The sequence below is a fragment of the Bison bison genome, unplaced genomic scaffold, assembly GCF_000754665.1.
Source record: "Bison bison bison isolate TAMUID 2011002044 unplaced genomic scaffold, Bison_UMD1.0 scf7180017864164, whole genome shotgun sequence".
Lineage (NCBI taxonomy): Eukaryota > Metazoa > Chordata > Mammalia > Artiodactyla > Bovidae > Bison > Bison bison.
The window spans coordinates 2,750,111-2,762,338 of NW_011494736.1; the positions used below are offsets into that span (position 1 = coordinate 2,750,111).

The 12,228-nt window shown below is 36.2% G+C and overlaps 1 protein-coding gene across 4 annotated transcripts in view; it reads left to right on the plus strand.

Annotated features, from left to right (window-relative positions):
* The window catches only part of NAALADL2 (N-acetylated alpha-linked acidic dipeptidase-like 2), a 1,240,647-nt gene that overhangs the window by 937,327 nt on the left and 291,092 nt on the right, over positions 1–12,228 (plus strand). For all 4 annotated transcript variants that reach the window (XR_825426.1, XM_010841638.1, XM_010841637.1 and 1 more), the window contains exon 10: positions 543–689. Coding sequence is in view for 3 of the 4 variants with exons in the window: in XM_010841638.1 (XP_010839940.1) it covers positions 543–689 (147 nt within the window). In the remaining variant the exon portion in view is untranslated. The remainder of the gene's footprint in view (positions 1–542; positions 690–12,228) is intronic.

The window sequence follows — 12,228 nt, forward strand, 5'->3', positions numbered from 1 at the left end:
GGAAGCCTGGTTGATGCCAGTGTACAGACTTCAGCTACCAGTGCAGGAGACATAAGAGCTGTGGGTTCGATCCCTGGGTCAAGATCCCCTGGAGGAGGACATGGCAACCCATTTCAGTATTCTTGCCTAGAGAATCCCTTGGACAGAGGAGCCTGGCAGGACAGGCCATGGGGTCTTAAAGAGTTGGACATGACTGAAATGACTTAGCAGCAACAGCATAATTAAAATGCTTTTGCAGCAACAACAACAGGCAAAGCTTGATCTAGGCCAGTGCTAAAGTCACTCTCCAGTGAGCATGAACCTCATAGAAGAATGTTGGTACAAAGATTTCTGGTCTTCGTTCTCAAAGGTTCCCTTTTGGGAGGGTATTGTTGTAGTCTAAGCATTTGTAGTTCATATTTCAAATAAGTTCCTGGGTGTCATTGATCCTGCTCATACTGGCCATTGACACTGCTCATATTGGCCCATGTTTCAAATAGCATTGGTTTAGGAATGATCTAAGAAGTATAGTGTGTGCTAACAATTTAAATTATGTTTTTCAGAAAAATAAGTTCAATTGTCCCAGAAGAGATCAGTGCCCAAAAACCAATATCAGTTCTGAGCAGATACAGGATGATGCTGATTACTTCATCAACCATCTTGGAGTTCCCACCGTGAGGTTTACTTATGAGGACATCAAAACATTAGAGGTGAGTGCTTACAGAAATGCAAAACACACACCATATATAGCAGGCATGCAGGATTTTATTTTATCTTGGCTATTCATCTTGCTTACCAAGTAGGTTACTCTAAAAAGTAGCTTCATTTAGAAAATTATTCTTGTTGTTCAGAGGCTTTGTAAGAATATTTGAAAACATCAGCTCTTTTCAATAGTGCTGAATTCAATTTAAAAAGATTTATACTGTCACTCACATTTTCGCAGCTTGCTTCTCAACAAGAAATGTGCACTTGTTGGATTAACATCAAAACATAATTGTAATCTTCAGTATTCACAGAAACAGATGACATATGCAATAGATTCTCCTCTCCTTGCCCAAGGGAAAGTACATTTCACCTGCTATATGTTAATGTGAGTCTGTGGAGTAGCTTTCCAAAGTTTGTCAATAGTTTCCTTGACTAAAAAGATGCTACGTTTTTCTTATGAGGACATGAAGTTTTCTCCCAAAGGATGTCACAGAGGCCTGATCCACCTTAATTGTGTTCATTCTTATGTTGGACCTTAAGCCTTTTTATCTTTCTCAGAGTTATGTCACAGGAAACTGTTGCTCTGCAGATCCAAACCTACTGAAAGATTTTTCCTTCTTTTACAAGATTATCTCTTCTTTGCTGGGAGGTATTTGAAAGCCTCTGGGGTGGCTTTCTTGAAGTAATTATTTCATTAACAAAACAGTGGCTGGAAAATGAAACCTTGTTTGTTTTTCAGTTATGGATGTTCCTAAAAAGTTGTATCTAAATTGTATTTTTATAGGCTCAGTATCAGATATGCGATCTCTTAATGTCTGATAATTTTTCGCTAAAGTGATCTTTGTGTTTCTCTGCAGACCTCTACCCTCACCCTTCATTTCCTCAGTGTGTGTCTGTGTGTGTATTAGGCACTCATTTTTGTCTGACTCTTTGCAACCCCATGGACTGTAGCCTATCAGGCTCCTCTGTCCATGGGATTCCCCAGACAAGAATACTGGAGTAAATAGCTGTTCCCTTCTCCAGTGGATTTTCCCAACCCAGGGATAGAATCCTGGGCTCCTGCATTTCAGGAGGATTCTTTACCATCTCACCCACCAGTAGACACTTACAAACGATCACTAACAACTTATATTCTTGGAGGGAGAATTTCTGGATGACTCCTATTGTATATGAATTCTTGGGTAGTGGAAAAGCAATCACTGTGATTTATGGTGTTTAAAGTTAAATTTTCATCAATTCAGTTCAGTTCAGTCTCTCAGTCATGTCTGACTCTTTGCGACCCCATGAATCGATGGGGTACGTGTATAGAGGTATCTTTGCTCATACCAAGCCTACTATATACACTTTAATGAAATTGATGTATTAAGAAATTAACTCACTTTTTAATTTTCCTAGTTGACACATTTTAACATCTTTTTATCTTCCTCCATCCCATCCCAGCCCATCCAGCTCCTGTCATGTTAGCACGTTGAAAGAAAGCTTTTATTCAATATATGTTTAATTCATGCTGGTTGAGTTTAAGCCAAGAATTTAGAGAGGCAATATAGTATAGCCTTAGTAATGAGACTGTACTTGTCTTTGGGGGCTTCCCTGATAGCCCAGTTGGTAAAGAATCCGCCTGCAATGCAGGAGACCATGGTTCAATCCCTGGGTTGAGAAGATCCCCTGGAGAAGAGAAAGCCTACCCACTCCAGTATTCTGGCTTGAAGAATTCCATGGACTGTATCATGGGGCCACAAAGAATCGGATACAACTGAGCAACTTTCGCTTTGACTTTGGATTCAAGTTCTAGACATGATTTAACTTTTTTAAGAACTGTTTTTTTATAGATGAGGGAACCTTAGTGTATATACAGAATCTATAGTGCCATTGTTTAGTTGCAAAGTTGTGTCCAACTCTTTTGAAACCCCAGGGACTGTAGCCTACCAGGCTCCTCTGTCCACGGGCTTCTCCAGGCAGGAGTACTGGAGTGGGTTGCCATTTCCTTCTCCAGGGGATCTTTTTGACTCAAAGATGGAACTCATGTCTCCTGCTTGACAGGCAGATTCTTTACCGCTGAGCCACCAGGGAAGCCTCTATAGAGCCATGGTAAAGATTAAATGCTTACCATGCATGTAAGAGACTTGGCTAACATTAAGTATATAGTAAGGCTTCATTACCCATAGCTACCATCAGAATTATTATTATCTGACTTGCACATTATTGGGGGAGTTTCAGAACTTTTTTGATAAGACATTAGCGGGAGGGAGGAGTTTCCTAATCATTAAGAAAAGCGTACTTCTAAGGCTGACTAGGTGGGTTATGATGAGTTGGAAGATCTGAGGGTGTAATGGGAGGAAATTTGGAAACAGGTCCCAGTGAAGTTCTCTGAGGTTACGCTTTAGTCTCTTGGTCATGTCTGACTCTTTGCAACCCCATGGACTGTAGCCCATCAGGCTCCTCTCTCCATAGAGTTCTCCAGGCAAGAATATTGGATTGGGTTGCTATTCCCTTTTCCAGGAGATCTTCCCACCCCAGGGATTGAACTTGAGTCTTCTGCATTACAGGCAGATTCTTTACAATCCAAGCCACCAGGGAAGCCCAAGTTCTCTGAAGGTATGATTATAATGTGAAACTCCCCAGGGTAACTCACGGGCTACATGGGGTGGCAAATGAGTCCAACAGGACTTAGGGACTAAACAACAAAAACCTCAGGCTAAAGTTTATCCCCTAGAACTGGATTGGTCTGAATGAGCTAATCGGTTTTTCAGATTATACACAGAATGTGTAACTCCCATCATCAAAATATTTTCTACTGTATTTGTCTCCAAGAAAAGTAATTAAAAGAGAATCTTGTGTGTTTTATAACTAATGACCTTGTTTATATTGCTTTAGTGTGAGAAAAAAATTTAATGGATTTGTCCCTTACAAAATGTGAAAGCTTGAGATGAGACAATTTTGTATGGTGAACTGTCCAAAGAACAGATAATAGCCTTTGCTTTCTGTGTTAACCTATAATAAATATTTGTATGCAGTTATTAAGAGGAATTATAAACATTGAAAGACTTTATCCACGCTTTAAAGAATATTTATCCTGTGTCAATTAGTAAAAGCAGATAGGGAAATTAGAGCTTTTCCCATGCAATGAAGATAAAATATATATTATGTTTATGTATTGCATAATATACTATATGTATAATATAATATGTAATGTCTACCACTTATTGAATACTTGCTTTGCTAAATAGTTCTACATTAGGAAATATTTTAAATTACCTTGTAGAAGGAAATGGCAATCCACTACACTATTTTTGCTTGGAAAATTCCATGGACAAAGGAGTTTGACAGGCTACTGTCCATGAGGTTGCAAAGAGTTGGATGCAACTTAGCAACTGAGGTATATTACTTTATCTCATTTATCATTTACAATATCCCTATGAGTCACCTTTTATTACTGGCTTTTTTTTTTTTTTTTTGCTGAGGATGAAATGGAGCTTAAAATCAAGTAGCTTATCCAACATCATAAAGCTAATAAATGGCCAAGATAGAAGTTTATCTAGATCTCTTTAACAGTATTCCTCAACTATTACAATAATCCTCACCTATTACATTAAAGTTTGCAAATTTGTAGCCCAAGGGAAAGATCCAGTCCACAGATATCTTTTGTTTGTTCTGAGCTTTATTGAAAACTTGAATTTCTGGAAGCAATGGATTCCTTTTTCCATGGAAACAGTTGGCTAAACTGTGCATTACAATTACAATATTAAGCATATTTCTTCAACACATCTTTCTACCAAAACTTAGGAAATGAATGATCCAACAGCCTAAAGGGCCACATGTTTCACCAGACTCCTATCACCTCTATTACCTGTCTGGAGGCTGTAGAAACTGAGTTTGTTATCTTTGTGCTCAGTATCTTTGCATTTTAAGTAAAAGAACTTAAAGCTATAGTCCCTTTCACTTTAAAAATTGTATATGCATTCTAAGTATGCTAACATTATACTCATGTTTTTAAAGAAATTATTTATTTATAATTTATTTAGGTGATTATAATGCAAATCTAGAATTTCTGACAGGATTTTTAATCTAGCAAGATTGATCATGGATCTATTATATTCAATTTCCACAAGTAAGTAGTGATAATAAGAGAAAAACTACCTGTAGTAGACTAGACTAGTGTGGTAGACACCACTTTGGGGGAAGATATTGAACATTATTAGTTCTAACATTTTTTAGTGAAATATGACATTTTATAATAAGTACTCCCAATATTTCATACTATCCATATTCCCACCAGTAAGTTTTCCCTGTAGTTTCTCAGGATGTTCATATATTGCATAGATTGCTTGAAATACCTTTCATCTTTCAGCTTTTCTTGACATCTATACTCTAATTTTACAATAGTTAAATTTCACAAACGAAAAGCAATCTGTGGCTTTGCCAAATGTTAGAATTTTTCCACCTCATAAGCTATCACCTTGTTAATTGAAACGTCTCTAGTTGTAAACTTCATTTAAATAAGGTTTTCACTTTCTAAACATTGTTGCACCTGTTAGAAGAAGCATTTTGCACAGATTAAATACAATGCAGAGATTACTGAAAAGAAAATGAAAAGACAGATGCTTTCTGATTAAGAGTGCAATATTTATGACAAGCCGGTGGTCCAATGCACATTTCTTCTGTCACTTAACAGCTGTTACATATAATTTTTGTTCCAGTTCAGTATATTTACTCTCTATAGGGCATGTCAGAGGGTCTGACTTTCTTAGTATATCAATAGATCAATCCATGCCCTAACAAGTTTTATACCACAATTTGAAGCTCTGATTCCTCACTCTGTTTGACCTTACATTTTTTGCTCTTCTGCTTGAAAAATTCTATTTTAAACCCAATTTACCTCTATAATGGAGCATTTAACATTTAAATTATAATGAGCTAAGAGGGTATTACAGCTTTTATATAGCAGAGATTTTTGCACAATTGTTTCAATATCTCTTGGTACCCCAGCAAATGAAAATCAAGTAGCATAGGTATTTGGAAACTCTTACTAATTTCTTTTAAGTTAGATGACTTTGATATAAATTCTGATTCTTAAACTGATACACAAAAGCATGAATGTGTGTGTGTGTGAGAAAGAGAGAACTTTAAGGTATGGGATAAAAATAATTATTTGTGCAGATGCAATACAGTTGCAATGGATACATACATATTTTGGAGCAAAATATCTCATAGTTTACATGGTGATTATGTTGTATTCTACTGTACAAGTTGAGAAAAAAACTTACGTTACTTAAATTAGAGATTGTTTTGTCATTTTCATTTTTTCTTGGGAACTTAGTCACTGTCATTGTTATGTTAATAGGTAATAGCTTTTCAAAAGTCAATTAAAATCTTTTTACTTTAGAAACTGAAGAGTTATGCATAACTATGCAAAAACTGAACTTTTTTTGGTAGTGTCTGATAGAATCTGTTTCATACTGTAGCTACACAACAAATTAATGTCACTTAGAAATGAGATTTTACCTTTTCTATTTCAAAATGGACCAATTCCAAACAGGATAGAAAGGGGTTTTTCAGTGTTTTTTTAAGCTCATTTGTTTTCTTTGTAAGTTATTTTAGGAAAAGAAGACTGTCAGATAAAAATATATAGTATGATTATTTTCAGATCTTAGAGTAAATGTTTCAAATATTTTGTTCTAAAGACCTATTTGCATTTATTAGTACTGAACACTCCAAAGAAAAGAGCTTTTTGTTTATCTGAGTTGTTATTCATTCATCAAGTCATGTCTGACTCTTTGCAACCCCATGGACTGCAGCACACCAGGGTTCCCTGACCTTCACTATCTCCAGGAACTTGCTCAAACTCACGTTCATTGAGTCGGTAATGCCATTCAACCATCTCATCGTCTGTCGTCCCTTCTCCCCCTGCCCTCAGTCTTTCCCAGCATCAGGGTCTTTTCCAATGAATCGGCTCTTTCCGTGAGGTAACCAAAGTATTGGAGCTTCAGCTTCAGCTTCAGCATCAGTGCTACCAATGAATATTCAGAGTTGATTTCCTTAAGGATTGACTGGTTTGATCTCCTTGTTGTCCAAGGAACTCTCAAAAGTCTTCTCCAGCATCACAATTCAAAAGCGTCAATTCCTCAGCACTCTTTATGGTCCAACAATCACATCTGTACGTGACTGCTTTGTCAGCAAAGTGATGTCTCTATTTTTTAATATGCTGTCTAGGTTTGTCAGAGCTTTTCTCCCAAGAAGCAAATGTCTTTTATTTCATGGTTGCAGTCACCGTCTGCAGTGACTTTGGAGCCCAAGAAAATAAAATCTGTCACTGCTTCCACTTTTTTCCCCTTCTATTTGTCATGAAGTAATTTGGAAGGACTGGTGTTAAAGCTGAAACTCCAATATTTTGGCCACCTGATGCAAAGAGCTGACTCATTTGAAAAGACCCTGATGCCAGGAAAGATTGAGGGCAGGAGGAGAAGGGGATGACAGAGGATGAGATGGTTGGATAGCATCAGGGACTCAATGGACATGAGTCTGGGTAAACTCCAGGAGTTGGTGATGGACATGGAGGCCTGGTGTACTGCGGTTCATGTGGTCACAAAGAGTCGGACACGACTGAGCGACTGAACTGAACTGAATGTGACCAGATGCCATGATCTTAGATTTTTGATTGTTGAGTTTTAAGTCAGCTTTTCTACTCTTTTTTCACAATCATCAAGAGGCTCTTTAGCTCTTCTTCACTTTTGTTATTAGGGTGCTATCTTCTGCATATGTGAGGTTGTTGATATTTCTCGTAGAAACTTTTATTCCAGCTTGTGCTTCATCCAGCCTGGCATTTCACGTAATGCACTCTGTATAAGTTAAATAAGCAGGGTGACAATATACAGCCTTAATGTACTCCTTTCCCAATTTGGAACCAGGCTATTGTTCCATGTCAGGTTCTAACTCTTGCTTCTTAATCTGCATACAGGTTTCTCAGGAGACCGATAAGGTGGTCTGGTATTCCTATATTTTGAAGAATTTTCCAGTATTTGTGATTCACACAGTTAAAAGTAGTCAGTGAAGCAGAAGTAGATGTTTTTCTGAATTCCCTTCTTTTCTCTGTGATCTAATGGATGTTGGCAATTTGATCTCTGGTTCCTTTGCCTTTTCTAAATCCAGCTTGCACATCTGGAAGTTCTCAGTTTACATACTGCTGGCACCTAGTTTGAAGGATTTTGAGCATTACATTAGTAGCATGTGAATGAGTGCAATTGTATGGTAATTTGAACATTCTTTGGCATTGCCTTTCTTTGGGATCATAATGAAAACTGACCTTTTCCAGTGCTGTGGCCACTGCTGAGTTTTCCAAATTTGCTGAGATATTGAGTGCACTAATACATGCAGATATTAATATTAACCATGTTAGAAGTGAAAACTGAAGAAAAATATATAGTATTTATTATTTTTAAAAAATATCAATACATTTAAATGAATATAAATAATTTATTTTATAAAAGATAATTATCTATTTTTAAAATATCAATATCAATTTTTAATATTTTAAAATATCAATACATTTAAATGAATATAACTTTTTTAAAATATCAATTCATTTAATAAATATAAATAACTTATTTTTATAAAAGGTAATTATATTTCCCAAGAGAAGAAAACACAAATGAGAAGAGTGCACTATTTTATATTTTGTCAGTCTTTTTAATGTGACTTAATAACAGATAGCTCAACTCTCATATCAGGTTTTGCATTCTGTTGTAACATATTGTTTTGCTAGAAATGGTCATATATGACAGACATTTTTATTTTATATATATATACACACTGGAGAAGGCAATGAAACCCCACTCTAGTACTCTTGCCTGGAAAATCCCATAGACGGAGGAGCCTGGTGGGCTGCAGTCCATGGGATCGCCAAGAGTTGGACATGACTGAGCCGACTTCACTTTAACTTTTCACTTTCATGCACTGGAGAAGGAAATGGCGACCCACTTCAGTGTTCTTGCCTGGAGAATCCCAGGGATGGCAGAGCCTGGTGGGCTGCCGTCTATGGGGTTGCACAGAGTCGGACATGACTGAAGCGACTTAGCAGCAGCAGTAGCAGGCAGCAGCAGTAGCAGCAGCAGGCAGGTATTAGTTTCCTGAAGGTTAGTTTGAGTGAAGCTCTATTAATAACTTTCTAAACCCTATATACTTGTGAATGTAGCGTGAAAATGAAAGTGAAAAAGGCATGTAATGTAACTATCATTATGAAAATAGATTAGTCTCAGTGTCACTTTCAGGCCTCTGAACCACATTTGGAGGGATACTGATTTGAGAGAATGGCCTTGATTAAACTATTCTACAGTTGGCCCTCTGTATCCACATGCAGAACCTGTGGATATGGAGAGTCAATATCCACTGAGTCATTTTATATAAGGGGCTTGAACATCTGTGCATTTTGGAATCCATGGGTAAGTGTGTCAACAGATACTGAGGGATAACTGTGGTTTAGTTTTTATAATATTGACTAGCTGTATATCTTTGCCCTGTTCAAGGATTTGAACTATGATTTCATATTAACCTGTGTTTATCTTTTCTGGTCATCTTTGAATATTGCCATCACATCCACCTGATAAATAGCATGAAGTAGGGAATGTAACACTCTCATAAACTGTGACTCTACAAAGAATTCTGCTTCTTGGAAGCTTTCTTTTAGAAGGGAAGGTTAAACCCCAATCAACAAATCAACAGTTATAGAGCAGACTTAGAAAGCTTTGATTGTACAGTATATGAAATGCCTGTCACAGAAGGAGTGCTATTAAAGTGGTGTATGCTTCCAAGAGCCTGAGGAGTAAACACAAGAAATTGAAATATGAAACAGATATTGAAAAAACAAAGAATGGATAAATTGTTAAGACTCAAATGGATAATTCAAAAGATCATATTTCAAATTGCCTAATATTCTGAAATGACTGTGAGGAGGACAGATTTCCCCTAGCGATTGTCCTTGCTTGGATTTCTAAATAAGGACATTTATTCTAAATGCCTACAATCACTGGGCCAGAATATATTACATATGTACTATATTTCAACTCTAATACTGTTTTCAGAAATTGTCTTGTGATCATGCTTGTTATGAGGGGATTTTTTTTAATGAAGTTTTTGATAATTTCAATGATACTACTTACAACAGGTTTTAAAATTCAGCAGCATGTAAGTTAAGAATATAGGGCAACTCCAGAGGTGATTTATTCAGATATTGGCCCATTCTAACATGTTCATTAATTTAGCCAGAAGTTATTAAGCATTTGCAGTAATCCAGCACTATGTTAGACACGCAAAGATGAATTTTAAAAATACCCTCCTTCTCTCACAGCAGCCATGGTTTAGATTGGGACTCAGACATACATGACAATCTATTCCTGTATTTGTGCCAGGAATATCCCATGAAGAGAGGAGTTTGGTGGGCTACAGTCTATGGGGTCACAGTTGGACACAACTGAGCGGCTGAGCATGCATGCACACAGACATATAAACTATCAAGTAAAGTCAGTATTGTAGAATTTGTCTTAACTGACTTCCAGTTAACCAATTTGTGGGATTAACTGACAGTTTGCATTCCCTTAAAACATAATGATTAATGCTCAAGGATCCTTGAAGCTCATTGTAGGGAGGTCCTTCCTGAATTTTTGTTGTTTTTTTCAATGATATGCTTGCCTGTTGTCAGTTCTATTCTTAGATATATATGTACCCTTTGCATTTGTTTTTAATAACTAGGTACTTTGTTATATAAAATTATGAATCATGAGTATAAAAACAATTATTTCTTAGAAATTTGCAGTTGTATCATTCTAAAAAGTATGTTGCTAATAAAGAATTGGTGTGGAGTGATCCAGACAATTCTCAAGACTGGGGGAAACTTTAGTCATCTAAATGCATTCCATGCTCAGTATACTTCAAAAATGTCTTTAATAATTCCACTTTAAATCAAAGGCAACATGAAAGGTATATAATATATGACACAAGAAAGAAATAATAGAACTTTATTCAACAGGTCAGTATTCAGAGACAAGGCCTTGGCTTTACGTCAAAATATTGGCCAACAAACATACATATAGAGGTTTTAAATTAACATATAATATTTTACATGCACAGTTTTTTTGGTTTGTTTTACTGATTACATATTTGAACCATCTTCTGTATAATTAACCTGCCGATTTAGTGCGACAAATCATATTGACTAAGACGGCCCCTAATGTAGAGAGAAGTGATAGAGGCAGGGTGGTATCAAGCCAAGTTGTGTTTAACAAATACTGATGTAACATTTGTGGTAGACATTGTTTTGCTCTAAATCCTTTAAATATATTTATTTAATTTAATCTATGTCCTTATAACTAGCACTTCACTAAAGTATTGCTACTTTCATTAAAGATAAAACTGAAGTACAAAGTGGTCAAGTAACTTGGCCAACATCACACATATATCAAGCGATAGAATTAGGATTCAAACCTGACACTCTAGCAACAGATTTCTGAACTCTTTTCCCTACTCTTACGCTCTTTCACAAGATTTTTTTTTTTTTAAGATAAAGTGAGTTCTAAAATGCTTTCCATTTGTCACAACCAATTTGATCTGTGAGTCAGGAAGAACCCCTGGAGTAGGAAAGGGCAACCTACTACAGTATTCGTGCCTAGAAAATCCCATGGGCTACAGTCCATGTGGTCAGAGAGTCTGACACAGCTGAGTGACTGAGCACACTAGCACACATGCTGTCTACTACTACTACTACTCCCACTACATTCAGAGTACAAAGCACTGCTGTGAAACTTCATTCTTATTTTTCAGTTTCCTTTGCAAAGATTCTAAGCATTTCAGATTTGAAAACTTTCAAAGTTAGGCAACTGCAAGTGGGTAATATTTCTTAACGAGATTTAAAGGACCCATAATTTGACTGTCATGACAAAACTAATATTAGTGTTCACTTAAAATAGTTTATATATTCTTTTTACAAAAGAGTCTAAAATTAGATTCTAAGCTATCCAAAGTTTACAATTCTAACAAATATAAGTGAATGGATTAAAAAGCAGTAGAGGAAAAATACGGTAAAATCAAACTACTCTAAACATGACCATTGTTTCCTAAATTTTAAAAGCTAAAACTGAATATGGTTTTTCTTGTCTGTTCTTTCTTTGTAAAATGATATTTTAATTGTCCACTTAATGTGAAGGCCAAGAGCTTTAAACATGTTGTCCTATCTTCTGTTTCCTAATTTTATTTCCAAAGTAATTTTGGAAGATGAGGTGATGGACAGGTTTGTCTCTTCTAATTTTAATGATAGCATCACATTTCTTTAAGGAGAATGTCTGACATCTAAAAGCACTTGGGGAACTAATTAGGTGACTTTTTAAAATGAGTAATTAAAATGTTAAGAACAGTATTGGTACCCATATGCTGTAACTATAAATTTCAGAATGAAATGTCTAGAGCTCACATAGCTGTGGATGATGAGTAGGGTCATGAATCAATTTCCTTCTCCATTCTTTCTACACCTTCTTCATACTATTCAGTGGCTAAAGTGTC